Source organism: Harpegnathos saltator, unplaced genomic scaffold (assembly GCF_003227715.2).
Source record: "Harpegnathos saltator strain DR-91 unplaced genomic scaffold, Hsal_v8.6 scaffold205, whole genome shotgun sequence".
NCBI classification, from domain to species: Eukaryota; Metazoa; Arthropoda; class Insecta; order Hymenoptera; family Formicidae; genus Harpegnathos; species Harpegnathos saltator.
This window is the reverse complement of record NW_020229990.1, coordinates 194,100-217,978: the sequence shown is the minus strand read 5'-3', so window position 1 is coordinate 217,978 and position 23,879 is coordinate 194,100. Positions and strand designations below refer to the sequence as shown.

The window sequence follows — 23,879 nt, the reverse complement described above, 5'->3', positions numbered from 1 at the left end:
CCGACTGTCTAATGTGAGGCCCAGATATTTCATCGTTGGCCCTACCCGGACGTGGACTCCATCGACGAGGACCCGGGTCGGCGGCGGCGCCCCACGACTGCCATCATGAAAAAACCCCTCGACAGCTAATCCGCCGGGGTCCGCCGCAATCACGTCCCCGGGGGTGGGAAGGTGTGCTCCTGTCTCGCGACCACCTACCATCTCGTGTCCACCATCCGTCCTATAAAAATCGCCCGCAGGCGGTAAGTCTATGGACGGGTTGCTACACCCGTCCGTTAGGGACTTAGAGTCCGAAGACTCTGGGTTGTTTTTTAAAAATTTTTCGGTGGTCATCATTCTGTTCCCACGAGTACGACAGGAAGGATGCATCGATCTTGGGTAGAGCCCCCGTATTACCCAGGATAAGGCTAGCATGTCCCCGTGGTACGCCAGATGCCACGGGTGAGGAACCACTAGCGACAGGTCACGCACCTGACATTCATCCCATAAGCGTGGCATGCCTCAACCGTAGGATTACGTGGTATTTTATAGAGGACCCGCCTCGCGGTCCGACCAATAAAGGCAAGACCCCTGGCCCCAGAGACATGACCTAGGGTTATGGTGTGATAGGCTAGAGTTTGCCGGGGTTCATCTGGATCCCACGTACCAGGGTGCCAAAACACCCTGGCCCCTCGCAAAAGTGTAGGGTTGTACGTGCCTCACAACTACGGGTTTGAATTCAGGGTTTTCCTTTCCCTAGATCGATTGCCTTCACACGGGCTCACGAGCCCGCTCTGCCCGCGCTGTAGGGACCTTTGGATCGTACGAATACGGACCTCCTTATGTAAAACTTGGAGGCAGCTGCCCCTCCAAGAGTGTTACGGACGCTCTTAGTCTGGTCCCTCCATATAGGCCACCCTGGTATGGTAGAACCTACCAGGGATCGAAACCCCCGCCGGTATAGCCCTGTACGTCATTGGGACACGCAAGCTCCCCCACCACGTCAAGGTGGCGTTCACGGGGGAGGCTTGTGAAAGCTTACATAAAATCTCGGTATCGTAGCGGAAAAAATCATTACATCTTTGTGTTAGCAAACAAGGATAAATCTGGTAGAAACGCGATTGTCGAATATTATTTTACTTACGAGAGCGGTTCACGTACTGTCGGATATTGCAGTCATATAATGACAATTATATGGTATCTTAGCTATGGACAGTACAATGGAATCGATATACCCAACTCTGATATATACAATGTGTCAATAACCATTCCTAACTAGCGAATTACAGAAGTATATCAAAATGAATACATGATTCATGCAACGTGAGAGACACGGGAACTCACGCTAATCAAGCATCCCAAATCGTGAGATGCACGAGGATTCACGCTAATCAAACACCTCAAACCATGAAAGGCACAAGGACTCATGCTAATCAAGTGCCCCAAATTGTGAGAGGCACGGGGACTCACGCTAATCAAGCACCATCTGAAATGAGTTAAAACAGTGAGTAAGGACATTGATGCACAATGCGAATTTTGACCCCTCATATCTTGAAGATAAAGAGTGGGCTCAATCTGAAATTTTCAGAGAATCAATGTCTTATATTTAACTATCATTTAGCACCAAATTCATGTCAGATTTCAAGGGTGATGAAACAAGCGATTTTTGGTCTTTAGCAGGTTGTATTGGCTGCTGACGGTGTTTCTAGTTGTCAGTGTACAAGCTATTGATATACCAAGAAGTTTTAAAGCTGGTGTGAACCTACAGTGCGCAATTATGAGGCTATGTTAAAAACTTATGTAGAGACAATTCAGAAACGAAAGCTGAGCCTTTCTCATTACACATACTGGATAATAAGGAATCCTATGAGATACTTGGATTTCTCGTGCAGCCTTCCTTTTTATTGTCCATCGATTCTCTCCGCAGCTTATATATCGTTCGTCTTTCTTTTGTTTCGCATATAGCGCCTTTCCACGGGGCGGTTAAGAAGATCGGTTTAATTGTAAGCTGATCGATAATGTAGGCCCACAGAAATTTCAAAATAAGGTATTGCGCTGTGTTTTAGATACATGCACATGGATCACCTTCATCATGATTTTAACATTAAGATAGTTCAAGAAGCTATTATAGAGGTTGCAATAAAACATCAGCAGCGTAACCCATATAAATTCTGAAGCATCCAGACTCCTTAATATTATAGGAAGGATAAGAAAGTTAAAATGTAAACTGATCGACCTTATCCCTGTTAGATGACATAAAACTAAAAGCTAGGTGCTTACTGACAAGAGTTAAATGAGCCGCACAATCTGTTAATCATTATTTATGAGAACAAATACTTATTACACGTAGAATATAGTTGTATTTGTAAATAATAAATTAAAATTAATTAAAATTAATAAAAAAACTTATTTGGTAGAGAATATTTACAAAGTACAATGGTATCCTTTCAAGTTCTTTTTATGTTTTATTGCAATTATTTACTCTACTTATCATTATAAAGAAATTAAGAGACAGTTATAGAAAACTTTCTATTTTTCCAGATATTTCATAGCTCATATCGGAAAATATCAAGAGAAGTTAAAAAGTATTTAATTTTTTCATGCGCACGCAGAATGGTTTTATCCTAGTACATAAAATCAGAAATCAATTCATATTTCAAAGATCATATTCTGTTAATAAAAGCGTTAAACAAATCATGTCGCCTTCAGAGCCATTTAACCATGAAATGTCTGAAATTGTTAAATTGTTGATGTTGATTTTTATATTGTTTAATATTTGTTATTAAAATAATTGGTCGTTTGTTTTGCAGATGATAAAAAGACTAATGATGATGTCAAGAAGGAAGGGGAAATCTTGACAGAGATGTTGGAAATTGTGGCAAAGAGAGATTCTCTAATTGCTTTATTAGAAGAAGAACGACAAAGGTAATGTTACATATAGGTAATTATTATATATAGGTAATATCGTTTTATTTTATTTTAATACATGTAACCATATGACCAAATTTATAATGCAACCAACTACGAGAGTCGTGCTAAAAGTTTTTAAATATTTTTAAACAAATGAATTTATTTAAACAATACGTATTATAATTTTTCAAAATAGCATCAACACAATCCCTGAGCATCAATACAATTGTATTCTAAAAAACCAGCCATTAAATATTTTATTCCACTCCTGTTTTGACGACATCGGTACTTCCTCATTGTAAACTGCAAATACTTCTTCTGATGTTTCAAATCGACATCTCCGAAGCTTTCTTTTTATTTTTGGCAATAATGCGAAGTTACAGAGAGTCAAGTTTGGAGAATAAAAAGAATGAAGTAGGATTCGAACTTGATTTTTCTGTAAAAATTCCAAAGCTCTCGCCGCTGTGTGAGGCCGTGTATTGTAGTGATAAATAATGGTAGAGTTTCAACCTTGAATGTGTAGAAGTCTACACTTCAAAGACTTTCGGAAGGCAGTGCGCAACGTATCACTCTGCTATCACAGTATGTTGATTTTATAATGGAACAGTCACTATATGGTCTGCCCTTGTGAAGAAAGATGCGATTATACAGGATGTCTCATTTTAATATCCCACTCCAAATAACTTTTTTATTTTTGATTGTAGAAAACAATGTTTCAGACAAAAGTTGTATAGTTTTGAGGAGGGCATAAGAAGATGTCATTAGTTTGACATTGAATAGTTTCTTGAAGGTCACATGAAGGTCATCTTCAATTTCTTAAATGGAACTACCAACTTTTCATTACATATTCTTCTAGCTTACATCGAAAGCTTTCCTAAACCTTATAATTTAATATATTTTCGTTAAATACTTTTTAAGTTATAAGGCAAGATTGAAAGCACGATCTGGCCGGTCAAGGCAAGATTAAAAGCACGTGTCATTTTCAACCTAAAATTCAAAAAATCAATTTCTTGGATTTTTGAACTTTCGGTCCAATTTTGACTATGACAACCACGTTTCGACCCGAAGTATACCCCATACGCGTTAAAGTGCATCGATATTTTCTTGGCGATTGTAATATTTGAGCATTGTTACAAAATTTTTTAGTAGTCCTGTAATTGTGGCTGATTATCCGCCAAACGAAATAGTTAACATGATTCGTATTTTGGGTGAGGCTGGAAATAATTACAGTGCAGCGGAAAGGCTGCATGCTGAAAGGTATCCTAGCAGACGTCATCCGTGTAGAAAGACAATAAGAAAACTCACCGAGAGGGCACAGCAGGGAAGTTTAAAAAGGATATGACAAAAATCTGAGTCAAGTGAAGCAAATTCATTGGTTGTCTTGAGTGCCGCTGTATTGAATCCCCAAATTTCCATCAGACAAATCAAGAAACACGGCATATCGAAATCGACAGCAAATCGTATACTTAAAAGGGGGAATATATAGTCAGAGGCGCGAAAAAAGGAGGTTTTTCAAGAATTTTTTTAAACTAAATGACTATACTTATTTATTCAAAAACTTTTCTATAATGTTAAGCTATGTTTGAAGAACAGTTTGTAATTTTTTTAGCCAATAATAATAGTAATATAAGTTTTAGCGATGACGTAAATGCGAATCGTAAAAAAAAAGATGCATTCTCGTGGACATCATATCTTAGGCAGGATTATCTGAAACAAAAAAAAGCAAAAAGATTTCGTTTGTATAGGACTTTGTCTTCCGGGTGAACGAAGGATTTTGAAAAAATTTGAATTTTGAATTTTTTAGAATACTTTGAAGTTAAGGTCACGATTTTCGCTTAAAAAATTGACCGTATTATGTTTATAAAACGAGTTCTAATTATTGAAAACAAAAATCCTTCGTTCACCCGGAAGCTTAACATGTATAAAATAAGTGTGCACAATTTGAAAATGATCGGTGCATTAGATTTTGAGATATCGTGTCCACCAACTTTGAAAATGTGGTTTCAAGAAAAACGCGTTTAAAGTTTTCAGTATGAATAAAACCTCCATAACAATTTCTTTTTTCAACTTACACAGAATCGTCTATTCCAGGATAAAATAAGTCCTCGACGCCTTCCAGAATGTCCAATTGTTCAGAATTTTTCTGTCTTTGCAGGATTCTTGCCTCCCGCGTAGCGAGTTTCGCTCTGTACTCGGCGGCGTTAATTCGTTTTTCGTCCAATTTTCGGCAATAATCGACAGAATTACGTCCTAATTTCACTCCCATTGAATAAAGAATAGCTAGATGACTCGATGATCCTTCGTTAAAAACATACGCTGAAATTTTAGCAGCAATATCTATTATTGTAGAGCCACTTGGAACAATTTTTGGCGTAATTTTCCAGATCAACTGATTATAGCTCTCATTGTTGTTTTGGTTGAAGCCGCCAATACATCTTTTTAGTAAGGTATCCGAACTCAAATCTTCGTAAACAGGTCGAATTGCTTGCAATATGTCATTATTAAAACTGTCATATGAGTGCACGAACGATTGAAGCTTGTCCATAGCTGCAGCACGCTGCCACTCACACCAAGAATCTTCGCCAACTGGACACATATCGTGTTGAGGATTTTCATTTGTAGAAGCGTAGTGGTAAAATGTGGCCCAAATACCTTTTTTCATGTCCTCAATATTCTCACAATTACGTAGAATTGCTAGTCCGTAATAAACCGTGAGCTTGTCTATCGTTTTTCCGGTTAATTTGCCTTTTCCTCCCAAAACTTTTCTTTTTATTCTTTTCTTATTTTTCGTTTCAACTTCAACGACAGTGTTATTGACGAGATTACGGAGGCGAGCTCCCATTCTTTTTTGGACATGCCCAACACATTCTTTCTTGAAAATTTCAAAATCATTGCCATAATCAACTTTTTGTAATATTCCAGTAAATGTTTCCGAGTCTCCGTCTCCGATATAATAACGATATTTTACACCGTATTTTTCCTCAGAACAGTTAAACATTTCTATTACCGCATCCACTTCCATTTTGCTAGAGGAACCTGTATGATTTGCGGAGCAATTTTCCTTATGTGTTTCGTACCATTCTTTGTATTCATTCTCTTTGACATTCATTTTTTTACTCCAAACTTCACACATTTTACAGTAGATACTTTTTACGCATACATCAATAATTTTACTACTATAATAGCCAATTAATGATGCTACACCAAACAATGAATTAAAACCACGCTTTTGCCACGTCTCCCTATACAGTTAGTTCATTTGTATAATCTAAATTGTATTTCTTACATGTTTCTTTTTTTTCTTCTTCTACAGCATTTGAAAAAATTTTCTCAGCAACGGTATTCACATACTCTTTCATATTTTTAACTATAATATCGTAAGTTGTTTGATTTAAAAATGGTGGCAGGTCAATTAAACCGCAAAACTTTTTACACCCTTCTAATCCTAGTCCTAAAATTCTCATTACGTAAATAAATCTGCGATTTATTTCATAAGTATGGCCGATAAAAGGGCAAGAGGATATGTAATTGGGCGGACACGTGTTACACGTTATTACAGCAATTTTGAATCCAAAGCCACGATCACTGCACGTTTGAAATTGTACATCACCATTGCATATCTTGCACTTTACTACATTCGAAATGGCCGAAAAAACTGTAAAAAAATTCAGAATTCTGTATTCTACAGTATTGTCTGTTGGCACATGCATGTCCTCGAGATACTTTATTTTTTTTGCAGATGTACTGAAACTTAATGGATCAGTTTCGGCCGTTTTTGGATTAAAACTCTGCCTCCGTTTTTTAAACCTGTCTTTTCGAGCTGCACTATTTTGCCGGGTATTTCTGTTCACTTTACGATCTTCCATAGTAGAAAACGGCACGAAAATCTTTTCCACAGGCGCACAACAAGCGTACAGTTCAAGGATTGATGCGAGACTAACGGTTCTACCGGTCTTGAAAACAAACGTGTTTATACCTGCGCCCTACGTGCCGCTCGTGCTTCAACGGGTCGGACGGGCGGGTCTTCTAGACGCTCTCACTCACTCAGTTTTGCTCGGATCAACTTGAAATTTTGACACAACATTCCTGAGATGTTGTACTTTCATATAAAAAAATAATGTCTAAAAGAAGCTTAATGGTTTGTTTTGACATCTGTCAATAACATTCAGTACATAAAGGTATACGCTCGCATCAATAATATTATTTCTTACTGCATCGAAAATGTCAAAATTGAGCCAAATAAGCGTAATTTGCGCGAAGTGTTAATCTTTTGCTTCAATTGGAAGAAAACTGCAGCTGAAGCTCATCGAATGCTTGTAGAAGTTTATGGTGATAATGCTTCTTCCGATAAAACATGCAGAGAATGATTTCGATGCTTTAAAAGTGGTGATTTTTATGTAGAGGACAAAGAGCGTTCAGGACGGCCAAGAGTATTCGAAGACGGAGAATTGCTGGCATAGGTGGACGTAGACCCATGTCAAACGCAAAAACAACTTGCAGAAGTATTAAATAGTGCTCAATCTGTCATTTCGTCATTTCGTGTCCGATCGTTTGAAAGCCTTAAGAAAATTTTACAAAGAAGGAAAATGGGTCCCATATGGACTGAAGGCAAGATACATTGAAAGGCGGAAAACCATCTGCGAAATTCTGTTTGCTAGGTAACAAAGAAAGGGGTTTTTATATCGTATCATCACTGGAGATGAAGAATGGATTTATTTGACAACCCTAAACGTCAAAAAACGTATGCGATCCCGGCCAACCCTCAACGCCAAAACGGAATATCCATGAAAAGAAGACAATGCTTTGTATTTGGTGGGACCAGAAGGGTATGCTGTACCATAAGCTGTTGAAAAGTAGTCAAACAGTCACAGGGGATCTCTACAGAGAACAAATGATCCGTTTGAGCCGAGCATTACACGAAAAACGACTAGAATATGAAACGAGACAGCATAAAGTAATTTTGCTTCATAACAACGCTCGGCTTCACGTCACAAAATCTGTCAAGGAAACGTTAGAAGCACTTCGCTGGGAAGTGTTCCATGCGGCTTATTCACCAGACTGTGTCCTTCCCGACTACCACCTGTTTCGGTCGATGGCACACGCACTTGCTGACGAATGCTTCAATTCTTATGAAGACATCGAAAAATAGGTCTAACTGGATAGCCTCCAAAGATGAGTCATTCTTTCGCCGCGGAGTTCACTTGCTGACCGAAAGATGAAAAAAATCATCGCTATCGATGAATAATATTTTGATTGATGTACTTTTTTATTTTGTTTCTTAAATAAAGTCATATGTTTTGCAAAAAAACGGATGGAACTTTCCAATTGACCTAATAGATCTCATATATAATGGTTCAAAACAGTTAACAGATTTGTACAAAAAATAAATGTCTATTATGCAGTCCACATTTAACAATTTTAGTAAAGCTTTTGAGGAAAACGCCAAGAAATTTCAGGAAGTTGGTTTTACTTATTTCCATACAAAGTTTCAAAATTTCTTTTGAATTTCCACGTTCTCTACGTTCTCTTGTTAATCCCGCCGTAAGCGCCACTTGGCGGCAGAATAGTATAAACTGATAACTCATTCATTATACATATATAATTTTTGATATCAGGAAAAGACGTATTTGAATACTTGAATGATATTAATAATTTACTATATAAATACATGTATAAGTTTATATTTCTGGATCAAGTGCCTATATTAGCCTTTTTGTTCTTGTATTATTAATAATGTATTATTAATCATTTCGAAGCAAATTGTCTAGATTAATTAGAAATAGAATACTTTATACAGGTTGTCCAGTAATTAGTTGCCAACCCGAAGTTTGAACATAGTTTGAGTTAAACTGAAAATAAAAGTAAAATTTAATTTTACAAGAATCGCAATTAATATCGAGTTATTAATGATAGAAATTTAAGGAGTGAGCACGCGCCGACATAAATGATTGGAGAAGCGTTGCAGCCGGATCACAACGCGGCTCAGTCGATCCAACAATTATTACCGGTGCACGGCGGGAAGGACAACGTTACACTATTCGTATCTCACACGCACATCTCGCCGCATGCTGCCAACTGTTGCTAGGCCAACTGGATCGCCCTGTGGTCCGAGAGGCTGTGATGCTCCTCCAATCATCCATCTCGGCGCGCACTCACTCGTCAGACATCTACCATTAATAACTCGATAATTATTGCGATTCTTGCAAAATTGTATTTTACTTCTCTTTTCAGTTTAACCAAATCTACCTTCACACTTCGGGTTGGTAGTTATTACCGGACACCCTGTATAATAGTACGAGGGTTATGCCGAAAATTTTTAGACACTCAAAATTAGAAAGCCTTACGACAATGAAACTTTGTGCGTTTGAAAGAGCATCTCCTTCATTGATAATAGATTGGTGTGGAAAACTACAGTTAGATCTACTGGTTTAAAGAGGGAAGGTTTAAGAGTGTCAGTTAGTTTGGGTGCGTCAGTCGACTGCAATGAAACTTAAGGGATGCGACTTTTATGCCATGAGTTTTTATAATCTTAAATTTGGTTTAAATCAAGATCAATATCATGAGCGTTTAGTGAAGTGTTTTGGGAACTCTATGCCATCACGTGCTATAGTATTCAATTGGTTTGCCGAATTTAAACGTAGATGGCAAAGTTTTAAAGATGAGCCTCGCTCTGAGGGTAATAACCTCACACCGTAATAACAGATGAAAATATTGCTGCTATGGAAAACCTAATGAAAGAAGACCGGTATATTACCTATAGGGAAATAGAGATGACCCTGAAGATCAGATCAACTGCAGCACAAACGATAATTAAGGTTTATTTACATTTCACAACGTGATACAGTCGTTGAGTGCCATATCTGCTTACGTTTGGGCAAAAGAAGTGAGTCAATTGGTGTCATTATACGCTACAAATTCAAGTTCAAAGAAAGGTAAAATAAGGATGTTTTTAATATCGTCATAAATGACGAAACCTGGATGTAATCTATAATCCAGAATCCAGATAACTATAATCCAGAAACAAAGTAGCAATTGACAGTAGTAACAATCGTAGTAGCAATCGATAGTACTTTCAAAATGAACCTTCACCATCAAAAGTGCAACGAGGACAGACCGCAGGAAAAATTATACAGGGTGTCCTATTTTAATGTCCAACCCCAAATAACTTTTTTATTTTTGATTGTAGAAAACAATGTTTCAGACAAAAGTTGTATGGTTTTGAGGAAGGCATAAGACGATGTCATTAGTTTGACATTGAATAGTTTTTTGAAGGTCACATGAAGGTCATCTTCTTAAATAGAACTAACAATTTCTTAAATAGAACTAACTACTTTCCATTACATATTCTTCTAGCTTACATCAAAAGCTTTCCAAAACCCTATAATTAAGTACCTTTTCGTTAAGTACTTTTTAAGTTATAAGGCAAGATTGAAAGCACGATCCGGCTAGTCAAGGCAAGATCGAAAGCACGATCCGGTCAGTCAAGGCAAGATCGAAAACACGATCCGGCCGGTCAAGGCAAGATCGAAACAACGAACCCGCCGGTCAAGGCAAGATCGAAAGCACGATCCGACCGGTCAAAGCAAGATCGAAAGTACCATCCAGCCGATCAAGGCAAGATCGAAAGCACGATCCGACCGGTCAAGGTAAGATCAGGGCACGTACAATTATTGTAGATGTTCGAAAAGACCGTCATTTACTTGGACAGATGTCCAACCTGCGGCAAAAATCATCCTGCACTTTTTGAAGGACATCTGCGTTTATGTTCGTACATGCCTCTCGAATACGTTCCTTTATGTTTTCTGCTGTTGTAAGCTCTTCCGTATAAACTTTTTCTTTTACGTATCCCCAAAAGTAAAAATCGAGAGGGGTTAAGTCAAATGATCTTGGTGGCTATTCATGAGTCCGACTACCCATTCCAATCCATCTATTATTAAATTTATTATTCAAATAATTTGTATCATTTCGGGACCTGTGAGCTGGTGTTCCATCCTGCTGAAACCACATTCGGTTGAGCAAGTCATTATTGACATGTCGCAAAAGGTTGGGCAGATCATTCTGAAGAAACACTAAATGGCGCGTTTAGATTATGTTAAAAAAAGTATGGGCCTATGATGTCATTTCCAAAAATACCTGCCCAAACGTTAATAAACCATTGCCTTTGAAATTCTTGGCTTCTTTGCCAATGAGGATTTTGATTAGAGTAATAATGATAATTACGTCTATTAACGCCCCCTCTGTTACCGAACGCGGCTTCATCAGAAAAGAACATCTCTGCGATAAAATGTGGGTTTCTTCGAATTTGGTTTAAGGCCCAGTTACAAAATTGCAAGCGTCGCTCGAAATCCCTCTGTTCTAATTTGAAATCTATTTATTTTAACACGTTGACTGCCAACTTCGAGATATCTCGTAGATTGTTTACTTGCCCAGGACGCCTAACTACGAGTTATCTCGTCCCTTCATTATTTGGCATATTTGTACAGCTACGAGGAAACTCGTAGCATAACAGTAAATATGAATAGATGGCCTCAGGAAAGAGAAAAAGAAATGTTTAAAAAAAAAACATTTTTTAAGCTTTTTGATTATTACTATGTACTATTATTAAAGTTTTTAATAATATAACATGATTAAATCAAATTGGCTTTTTAGACCGGAATCGTGAAAAATTCCGTGGCAGTCAACGTGTTAACAGAACACGTATGCCAAAAGTGGTATGCCAATTTCCGTTCTGGAGATTTCAACGTCAATGATGTGTCCCGCTCCGGTCGCCCGACCGAGATTAATTCAAGTGACATTAAGGCTATGATCGAAGTAAATCCATCCCAATCAGTACGAGAGATTGCTACAACATTGAATATATCCCACATAAGCGTAGAAAAGTATTTGCGCCAGCTGGAATATGTTTCTCGGCTTAATGTTCGGGTGCCGCAACAATAAACCGAGGCTAACTTGACCACATGCATATCCATCTGCGATTTGCTATGAAAACGTAAAGAAAACGACCCATTTTTTAAATGAATGATGACGGGTGACGAGAAATAGGTCGTTTACGATAATGTAACGTGTTGAATCTGAGTGTCCGAATGCTCAAAATCAGAATATCTGAGTGCTCGCGGAAGCGAATTTCGTGGTTTTTATACTGATGGTCAGAGGCAGGACCCGCCAAGATGGGTAGAGAAATGGCCTTTGGGGAAGGGGTAAAGCCCCAAGGAGAGCCCAATGATTTCAAAGATTTAATTTGTAAATTTTTAGTATTGGTCCTGGTTGACCTTACAAGGGGAGGACGCATCGACCGGGAAACGGTTTGGAACGAAACTTACGGAGTTAATAGTACTTGACTACTAATAACTCATGGTAATAGTATACAACGCAATACCTCTTTGTTTTCGAGAAGAAACGGTCTAAAGAAAAGAGCCAACACAGTGTACGAGTTAGTAAGAAGGGTATTCAACGAAGCGGCGTAGTGCAGCAGCTAAGGTAACGGACTACCGAGATGACGACTAAGGTTCGATCCCTGCTGTATGATTTTTTTTATTCTGTAAGCATAAAAATGAAACAGAAAACATTAATAAGTAATAAAACTGCGTTTCTTAAATATATTAGTGTTTGTTAAATATACTATTAATGACTTAAATTGCAAAGAAACCGTAAATCTTACCTATAAAATATATAGTGTATGAGAAAATTTTTATGTAATAATTGCAATGGAAATATGAGTAAAAATATATTATATTTTCGCTGGAGGATTTTTCGATAATAATTCATTACTCTCGTAAACAGAATTCGCATATACGAGAGCATTAGTGAATTCACCTTTAAAATCTTCATTTTCAAAAGATCTTTCTTCTAGCTATTCTACATCAACTATTTTGCTTGTTGAAGGATTCTCTGACATTGTTATGATATATGTAATTTAAATATGATCACCGAATTGCTCTGTATCACTAGTAAACGCACACTGCTGCTTGCTCTACTGACGACTGTTCCGATGCTCGAATCATTTCGTCATTCTTAACGATCGTTTAGAATGACACAAAGGAAGTTTTTGAAAGGGGATTGCCAGAAGAGATAAAGACACAACACGACTTCAATACAACATAGAGAGAGTTGTAACAGAAATAAATATTTTATATATACGATATAAGATTACGAAAAATTATCTCATATTAGTTTAACCCTTTGCAATCGGCCGATTCGAAGAGATCGATAAACATGGATATCTGTAGGTTGATCTAAACATTTGAATCTAGCATCGGGAGGATAGTTTTCTTTCATTATCGCTAAGCCTCATTTGCCGTGCCGCACGCCAGGAGATCATGAATGCCAGCCTGGTGGCATCGACTTCTATGACGACTTGCAAATGCCGCCACTGTGGCGGCATCGACCGCAAAGGGTTAATAGCATTCCTATATATTTCATAACAATATTTTTATTCCTATTTCCATTGCAATTATTATATAAAAATTTTCTCATACACTATATATTTCATAAATAAGATTTACGGTCTTTTTGCAATTTAAATCATTAATAATATATTTAACAAACACTAATATATTTAAGAAACGCAGTTTTATTACTTATTAATGTTTTCTGTTTCATTTTCATGCTTACAGAATAAAAAACCATACAGCAGGGATCGAACCTCAGCCGTCACCTCAGTAGTCTGTTACCTTCGCTGTTGCGCTACGCCGCTTCGTTGAATACCTTTCTTACTAACTCATACACTTTGTTGGCTCTTTTCTTTAAACAGTTTTTTCTCGAAAATGAAGAGGTATTGCGTCGTATGCTATTACCATGAGTTATCAGTAGTCAAGTACTATTAACTCCGTAAGTTTCGTTCCAAACCGTTTTCCGGTCGATACGTCCTCTCCTTGTTAGTGGGAAAAAGTCTTAGCCATTAAAAGTTAAGGGCGAAGTTAAAAGATATCGTGGGAAGAGACAGTTAGTTCTCGAAGACATGAATATAGATGGGATAAGGGGTGGAGCGTAGATGTATCATAGTTTTGAGTGGATAGAGATAGGTTATGATTGGCCGAATGGATTAGGCACGACAAGTGTGATGGTGGTGGATTCTTGTGGGGTAGAGAGATGTATACAAGTGGCCAGGTGGAAATGTCAAGATGCCGAAAACTAAAGGCTGAGATTAGATTTTACGACTAAGCTTTGTTGTTAGGCAGCATGTGGTTTTAGATTAGGGAGATGTAGGTTTCAAAGTTTTAGAGCAGGAGTGTTTCGAGTTGCTTTGTTCTACTGGTGATCTGTTAGCGCAGAGTTTCAAATTTTTATAGCTAAGCCGACGGACACACTTAGCGAACACTACCCAAATATAAACTCTAGATTTTTACAACAGGGCACTGTTTCCTGTTATGAAATTTTCCTGAATCGCTTTTCATTTGGCGCGACGGCTGTTCGTCAGATGGGTCTGTTTCCTATGTCCATTGTTATATTAGGAGAATAGAAGTTCGAAAGGAGAGAGAGAGAGAGAAAGAAAAGAAAAAAGATTTTTTAATTAATTGTCCGGAGTTCGCAGGACGTAATAGTACACTAAACAAAGAATTTGCCATCGCTTGCAATTATTGTTTCCCATCTGTCTGGCAGTGACGGAAAAACGACTCGTCCTTCGAAGCCATTTATTGAGACATTTCTCTATTTCTTCATAATTGTTGAAGTGTCCGAAAGCTCGTGTGCTATATATCTGAACAAATGATAATCGGATGTAGCAATGTCTGGTAAATACGGCAGGTGAGGTAAAATGTCCCAGCCAAGTACTTCCAAGGTGGCCTTCACAATCTTTCTAACATGTGGCCGAGCGTTATCGTGCTGGAAGATCACTTTGTATTGTCTCTTTGCATATTCCGGCTATTTATTCTTCATGCGTTGTTCAAACGGATCAATTGTTGTTGGTAAAGTTCGGCAGTGATGGTTTGGCTCTGTTTTAATAGTTCATGATACACTACCTTCTGGTCCCATCATATATAGAGCAATACTTTCTTGCCATGAATATTCCGCTTTGGTATCGATGTAAATGGTTTCCCTGGGTCGCTAATGGATTTACTTCGTTTGGGATTATCGAAATACGAGGTGTGTGAGAAAAGTAATGAGACTGATTTTTTATCTACCAAAGTTTTTATTTCTTTCAAACAACAATATTGTCCCCTTCAAAGTAGTTCTCTTCGGCAGCTATACACCGGCGGAGTCGTAGTTTCCAGTCTTGGTAGCAGCGCTGAAAGGCTTCAACTGGTAGGGCCTTTAACATGTTGGTCACATTCTTTTGAATGTTCTCCAGAGTCCCAAAATGACGTCCTTTTAAGACATTTTTCAACTTCGGGAAAAGAAAAAAGTCACAAGGACTCAGATCAGGTGAATAGGGGGCCTGTGGAACAAGAGGAATGCCTCATCGGTTTTTGAAGTTGAAGGTCTCCCTGAGCGAGGTTCATCTTCAACGTGTTCTCGGCCTTCCAAACATGCTTTGTGCCAGCGAAAAACTTGTGCTCTTGATAAGGAATGTTCCCCATAGACCTGTTTCAACTTTTCAAAAGTCACACTCGCGGATTCCCCAAGTTTAACACAAAACTTGATGGCATAACGTTGCTCTAAATTCCATTGTCTCATTTTCGTAACACACAACAAACACACAACTTCACTGATGGCGCTCTCAAAAATCACGTGATGGCTGTACGGAGCTGAAACTCGGACTGAGCATTTGGAAGGGATGAACACACCGGTCTACACAAGTAAAACAACACAGCGTTGCCAAATCGCTCGCAGTGTTGTCAATCTCATTATTTTTCTCACACACCTCGTATATCCACTTTTCGTCTCCAGTCACAATATGATGCAAACAACTTTTTCTTTTTTACCTGGCAAGCAAGATTTCAGACATGGCTTTTCGCTTCTCGATGTCGCTTTCTTTCAGTTCGTATGGCACCCACCTTCCTTCTTTGTAAATCTTTCCCATGGCTGCCAGACGCACAGAAATTGTTGATCGATCAACATTCAATAATTGCGCGAGCTCATGTTGCGATTGACACAGATCTTCATCGATTAGCGCCTGCAATTCCTCGTCTTCGAACTTCTTCGGCTGACCTGGACGAGATATGTCATCGACAATAAAATTATCAGTTTTGAAACGTCGAAACCATTCTCTGTATGATTTATCGGTGGGAGCACTTTTACCATAAGCTTTTACGAGCATTCGATGAGCTTCAGCGGCTGTTTTCTTCAAATGAAAACAGAAAATGAGAACTTCCCGGAAGTGCTTTTTTGGCTTGAATTTCGACATTTTCGAATCAGATAAACACGACGTTATTGTTACAAACCCAAACGTTTATCAACTGAATATTATTGCCAGATATTAAAACTAAAAAATAGACATTTGCAGACATTAGAGGTTAGAAAATTACATAGTAAAGCAATTAACCGCCAGATGGACAGAATTAATTCACACACCTAAAATGTGTGTGTGCGCGCGCGTGCACGCACGCGCGCGTGTGTATGTGTCTGTGCCTGTGTCTGCGACTGTGTCTGCGTTTGCGTGTGCGTGAGCGTGAGCGTGAGCGTGAGCATGAGCATGAGCGTGAGCGTGAGCGTGAGCGTGAGCGTGAGCGTGTGAGCGTGAGAGCGTGAGAGCGTGTGAGCGTGAGAGCGTGTGAGCGTGAGAGCGTGAGAGCGTGTGAGCGTGTGAGCGTGTGAGCGTGTGAGCGTGTGAACGTGTGAGCATGCGAGCGTGTGAGCGTGAGCGTGTGCGTGTGTGTGTGCGTGTGTGTGTGTCTGTGTCTGCGACTGTGTCTGCGTCTGCGTGAGCGTGTGCGTGTGCGTGTGCGAGTGCGAGTGCGTGTACGTGTGCGTGAGTGTGAGCGTGTGAGCGTGTGAGCGTGAGCGTGCGAGTGGGAGCATATGAGCGTGTGTGCGCGCGCGCGCGCGTGTGTGTGTGTGTGTATGTGTGTGTGTGTGTGTGTGTAGGAAATATTGAGGAGGGAGAAAGAGGGAAAGAAAACGAATATGGATAAGTCTAGAGCGGTGAGAGGGGACAAGAGCGGTCAGGTGAATTGAGAGGAATGGAAATTTGAGAGAGAGAGAGAGAGAGAGAGAGAGAGAGAGAGAGAGAGAGAGAGAGTGGATGCACGTATGGGAGAGAGTGGAGGGATATCCTGGAGAAAAATCAAGGAAAGCGGGAGAATATAGAGATGAATAAATGGATGCGATGAATCTGGGCGATAGTTAGTTCCTAAAGCAATATTAGTTATTGCTCGAAGATATTGAGCAGTAGATTGCAAATCGTCGGGGTCTCCCGTTTCAATAATTGACTCAATTGATTTGAGGATTTGGTTGATAGTTTTAGAATGATAGCAATGGCCTACTGAACCCCGATTTCAATATGAAGGAAAAATGCCAATAAAGAGGTTCAGTCAATGGAAGGAAAATATAAGAGAATAAAGAATATAAAACTTACTGTTGCTTCCAAGATGTCTAATAAAAAAAGTTATTTGCTGCTGGTCTGCGTAGATAGGTGAATAACCCTTTATCTGTGCCAAGAGGTGGGCTGAATTTTACTGAGTTGCTCACACGTTGTCCAATTGTGCACAGAATAGTCATTCAATGACGTAAAAGATCGTAGGAAAAAACCGAGAAAATTCTGCTTGGTCGTGGAAAACTGAGAAAGATTCTGCCGGGTCGTAGAAACTGAAAAATTCTGCGTCTGGAGGCGAGTTGTCGTGATTTTTATACGGATAGTCGGAGGCAGAAAGTACCAAGATGAATTTATCAAAGAGAGAAATGAGCCTTGGAGACAGGGTGGAACCCTGAGGGAAACCAATGCTGTCGAAGTTCTGATTAGCATTTTTAATTACACAGCCCCACAAAAAAAGTGGTCGGTGCCTAAAACCGGACAAGTATATTCTTATATATTTTGATTCGCTGAATCCGAATCCGAGGTCAGAATTGGACAATTGCTAGCTTTATTGTCCCTAACCTCAAAAAACTGATCATAACTTCACTTAACAAAATTAAGCTGTATATGGTTGAATTCAGCTTAAAAAATGCTACAATTCTTGTCATTACAAAAATGTTCAATTTGCAAAAATAAAGATGATGGCAGGGGGTTATAAAAAATTATAATATTTTTAAGAAGTATAACTACACAGTTGCAAGGAGCATCAAAAACCATACAACTTTTATTTAAAATATTTTTCTTATCTCTTATAGTTTTTGAAATATACTCTCTCAAAACCAGGTATACCTATATATATCTAGTAAAAGTAATTTTAACCCTTAAATATGAAATTGCGCACGTATAAAAAAATACGTGTCTATTATTTTTAGTTACACAGCATATAATATATAATATATAATATACAATATATAATATCAGGTGTAGTAAAAAGAAATCCATTATTTTTGCATGAAATTGAAGGCTTTAATTACCATAGTTAGAATGATCCGATTTAGGTCAAATATGCGCCGTTTTGTTCGATAACTTGTTGCCATTTTGAAGGTAATTTCATTATGCCTCTCTCATAGAAGCCCTCGTCTCTATTGGCAAAAAATTGAGACAGTCGATTTTCACAAGCCTCTCTTGAAGCGAATTTTTCTCCAGCAAAATTGTTCGCCATGGACAGGAACAGATGGTAATCACTTGGTGCCAGGTCCGGACTATAAGGTGGATGCATAAGAACCTTCCAACCAAGCTCCCGGAGCTTCTGGCGAGTCACTATCGATGTGTGTGGCCTGGCGTTGTTCTGATGGAACACAATTCCTCTCCTATTGGCCAAAGCTGGCCGTTTCTGGGCGATTGCTTCCTTCAGACGGTCCAATTGTTGACAGTACAGTTCCGAGTTAAGAGTTTTGCCGTAGGGGAGCAGCTCATAGTAGATAATTCCCTGCCAATCCCACCAAACACACAGCAAAACCTTTCTGGCCGTCAATCCTGGCTTGGCCACCGTTTCCGCCGGCTCACCGCGATTCGACCACGACCGTTTTCGCTTGACGTTGTCGTAAGTGATTCACTTTTCATCACCAGTGACCAACCGCTTCAGAAATGGGTCGATTTTGTTGCGATTCAGCAGCGATTCGCAGATGGAAATTCGGTCCATGAGGTTTTTTTTCGTTAACTCGTGTGGCACCCATACATCGAGCTTCTTTTTGTATTCAGCCTTATTCAAATAGTTCCAAACGGTTTTTTGTGCAATCTTTAGCTCTTGGGCAATCGAAACAGTGCTTACATGACGGTCGGACTTGACAATGTCCATGATTTTATCGATATTTTCGACAATTGGCCTTCCAATGCGTGGTGCATCTTTGACATCGAAATTACCGGAACGGAATCGACGAAACCAAAATTGCGCGTGATTGGCTGTTACAGTATCAGGACCATAAACACTATTCACATTTTCAGCCGCCTGGCTTGCGTTTTCGCCTTTATCGAAGAAAAACTGTAAAATATAGCCTATTTTTTCTTTGTTAGTGTCCATCTTTGACGCGCGCTCAAACAAAACTGAGTCAACTAATCACAAAACTGTCAGAAAAGTTTTTTTAATACGAAATCTCATCTTTCTAACGCCATCTAGTGGAACCCGATCGGACTTATACAACGCGAGATACAGATAATTAAAGCCGTCTATTGAAAAAATAATGGATTTCTTTTTACTACACCTAATATATCCCTCTCCCACCATCTTTATTTTTGCAAATTGAAAATTTTTGTAATGATAAGAACAGTAGCATTTTTTAAGCTGAATTCAACCATATAAAGCTTAATTTTATTAAGTGAAGTTATGATCAGTTTTTTGAGGTTAGGGACGATAAACCTAGTACTTGTCCAATTCTGACCTTGGATTCGGATTCAGCGGATCAAGATACATAAGAATATGTACGTAAGAGTACGTACGAGTGCGAGAGCATATGAGGTGGTGTTTTGATCACCTGGAAGAGTTAAGGTGTCATAAATTATAGGTTGGGGTAGAATTTTATGGCGACCCATAAGTATACTTGTCTGGTTCTAGGCACCGATCACTTTTTCTTTTTGTGAGACTGTTATTGGTCTTGATCGACCTAAATGGAAAAAAGTCTTAACCATTAGAAATTAAGGGTGAGGTGAGGTTAAGAAGATTTGGTTGGAGGAGACGATTTGTTCTTGAAGATATGGGTCTTTAGGTATGAATGGAATAAGGGGTGGAAAGTGGATATGTTTCATAATTTTGGGCGGAAGTCGTGATTGGCCGAATAAGTTAGGCATGAAAAGTGCGGTGGTGGTGGATTCTTGTGGAGTAAAGCGCAAGAAAATTTTACGGAGTGGGGAGGTACGTACGAGTGCGAGAACGTGTGAGGTGGTATTTTGATCACTCGGAAGAGTTAAGATGTAAACATAAATTATAGGTTGGAGTAGAATTTTATGACGACCGATAAAGAGATGGTGGTGGGTTATCTGCCCGACTCGAAACCTTCGTGATTTTTATACAAGTCACTTTATTTGGCTGATAGGGTACATATGGATTCTGACTAGGAAGATGTAAGTTTCACGCTTCTAGAGCAGAAATGCTTTGAGTTGTTTTGTTTCACCGGAGATTTGTTAATGTAGAGTTTTAAATTTTATAGTTCTAAGAGTATTGGACACGTCTGGTGAATGTTCTCAGGTATCGCTTGTCATAGTAAACACTGAGCAGAAACGTGTGGCTAGATTTTTACGACAGGGCACTGTTTCTTGTTATTATATTAAATTTTTCCAGATTATCTTTGATTTGACGCGGGCGGCTGTTCCCCAAATGTGTCTGTCTCTTATGTCCATTGTTATATTAAGAGAATAGAGGTTCGATATATAACAAAATTTGCTTTAACTGCCCGGAGTCCACAGAACGTAACAATTACTTCATAGCTATATTCCTTTAATTTCAATCTCCAACGCATCAAACGTGATGATGGGTCTTTGATATTAAAAAGCCATGTTAACGGTTTATGATCAGTGATTACTTTAAATGATTTACCGTATAAATATGGTCAAAAATGTTTTATTGACCAAACAATAACTAGGATTTCTTTCTATGTTGTATCATAATTGCATTTTATTTTATTTATAGTTCTGGAAGCGTAAGCAATGCGAAGGTCACTACCTATTTTCCCTTGTGATAAAATTGTGTACCTATTCCTTCATGGCCATCGTCTGTCATTAATAGAAATGATAAATATGTACGTTAGGTCAAATCCCTCAAAGTTAATGACATATATATTGTTAACCGTTTGAGTCCCAGGGGGTATTGAAAAAACACTGTCGAAGAATCCCAAATAGCGCAACCGCGCTTTCTATAAATGAGTATGAAAAGACCCAAGCAGCGCGATAGCGCTTGTTTTATTTTAGGTCAAGAAATACCAAGCAGCGCGATAGCACTTTGTTTATTTTACATCGATGAATCCCAATCGGACCAATACCGCTTCTTGTATTTGTTAGGTAACGCGATTCTCGTCTTTTTCTCATCGCTCTGTCACATTTATTGTAGTTTGCAAAGCGATCGGACGTATTCTTGCGTAAGTGTTTCTCATTGTTAATAATTGTGTGATTCAAAATGATTAGACGAAGCAACGGAGCAACGAAGCAAAAGGAATCCATCCAACATGTTTTGATAAATACCGATGTTACAAATTATAATTGTTACTCTCCATTTAAATTATTTGTTCATAACACAAAAATATTGTTAATTTGTAATTCGTTATTTTATAAAATACATCTGTATTATTACATATGCGTACTGTAAATTTATAAATATTTCAAGTTTTGTTCGATAAAAATTATTGAGAAGATAACAATGAAATAAAAATTTTTATTTTGTAATGTATTATTGCATTATTATAGTATTATTCTACCTATAGTATTATTATAAAATGTACTATTTACATTAAAAGGATCGGTGTGATATACTTGCTTCAGTAAATCTGAGCGCGCGACTTCGACAATCGGTAACGCACCGTCAGTTGTCCACAATGATCGAAATGTACTGGGTTTTCTCGACATAAAATCTGAACAGCGCGATCGCGCTGCTTGGGACTCAAACGGTTAAGGACATGTTCCTGAGTGTTATGCAAAAAGTTGCAGCCGTCGCTCATTGTTTATTAAAAACAAAAGAATTTTCAAAAATAGAAAATTTTCCGACACCATGCATATGTGGGGATTAAAGGATGATGCGGGGGAACTCCGTTCGGTGGAAACTAAAAAGTGGAGGTGCCGCTGCACGCTTCGACTTATCACCGACCTCTTATCACCCACACTCACACATAGATCACGGGCTCACGGTACTCGTGTCCTGGGATCGTATTTGGTCTCACAACAACGGTAGAACGCAAAGTCTTCAGAACAGAACTTTATTATTGTCTCTCACGTGCACGCGCGAACAAGAAACGGGCACGTGTACAGAGGCGCAAAACATGTGTCCGCGAAGGACAAACGCAGAACGAGACGCTCGTAAACGGAACGCGAAATGAAATGCTCGCAAAAGAAACGCGGAAGGAGACGCTCTCGAATGTGAGAATAAACCATTCGCAAAATGTGAAGAAAACTGCTCGCAAGAGTAAAGATTACCGCACGCAAAAGTAGAGATTACCGCACGCAAATGTAACGCATGTGTAAGGACGCTCGCAATGTCAATATGAAAACAACACGCAAGCTGAGGCACGATGCCTCAGGCTGCGCACGAACAACAAGAGCACGTGCACACGGCGCGCGAAACACGTGGCGCGCACGGGCGACGGAATATGCCGCGCGGGCACGTGGAATGCACGCGGAAAATGCATACGGAAGGCGCGCGCGGAAGGCGCACGCGGCATGAGAAATATTGCACTGCCGCACGACCGATGGGCGCGTGAATGCGCCTCGGAACGCACTGTTGCGCGGAGATGCACTGCGCGGGGACGCGCGCAGGCGACCCGTCAAGGCTGCGGAGAGAGAAGCTCCCCGAAGGGCAGCCGAAGGGCGCGTGCACGCGTGAGCGGAAACAAGACGCACCCCGGCGAGAGTGATGCGCGAGCTGTCGCGGCACTATGTGGCGGGACTCACGCAACGTGCTGCTGCGCGGCTGGCTCCGGGAGGCTGCGCCGACGAGGCCGCGTCAGGATGCCCCGGCCGTGGACGTTGGCGTCTGCGATGTCGCCCCTGGCGCATAGAAGCGGTGGTCGAAGCGAGAAGCGCAGGCAGTCGCTCGGCTCCTTGCTGCGTAGACTCCTTGCGAATAAAAGGAACATATGTCGTCATCGGCGGCCAGAACTCTACTCTGGCGAGCACGTGCTATAGCACGTGGTCGAGGAGCGCCTCGTTAGAAGAGCGTCCTCGGCTGTAGAAGCTGTTTCCTGCAGCTCAGCGGACGCGGATCCGCCGGCGCCGCGGTAGATGGCGGGAACTGGTCGACCGCCACATATATATTTAAGAAATAAATACGTATTATATACGTGCTATATATGGTATATTTTAACTGTATTTAATCGTTTCTGTTATATTTATTACTAAATATTTACCTATGGGGACCATCTCCCGATCTCAAAAATTTCAGTCATATCATGTTATGCAAATCATCACTCTGAGTAATGTGGGAAGGTTTTAGCCGGCGGTCACTGTTTATTAAAAAGTTATTAACAAAAAAAGTTTGGTATATACGTAAGTTGCAAGTGCGTTTAGCACGGCGTGCTACGCACGCCCCACCTCCACTTCCCACCCCACCCCACCCCCGCCCCATCCTCTTCTCACCTGCCTCTCTTCACTTCCTTCCCATTGTTTGTTTTCAATCACTTTCGGGTAAATATCAAGGTAAACAATAATTTTTTAATAATTAATGAGCGACAACCGCATCTTTTTGCATAACACTCAGGAACATGTCTTCAACAACATATATCAAGATCATGAACTTTTGAGGGGGTTGACCTATGTGCATATTTACCAATTTATTTGTTGTCGATTTTCCATTTAAATAACGTGTTTTCTCTAAAACGAGAAACTTTTTTTCTAAACATCTTTT

At 39.5% G+C, this 23,879-nt stretch overlaps 1 protein-coding gene across 1 annotated transcript in view; it reads left to right on the top strand.

Moving 5' to 3' along the window:
- Mical (Molecule interacting with CasL) overlaps positions 1-23,879 on the top strand; it is a gene marked incomplete at its 5' end in the record, with an annotated part of 449,478 nt that overhangs the window by 407,027 nt on the left and 18,572 nt on the right. The window contains one exon of the mRNA XM_025298111.1: positions 2,790-2,904. Coding sequence (XP_025153896.1) covers positions 2,790-2,904 — 115 coding nt within the window. The remainder of the gene's footprint in view (positions 1-2,789; positions 2,905-23,879) is intronic.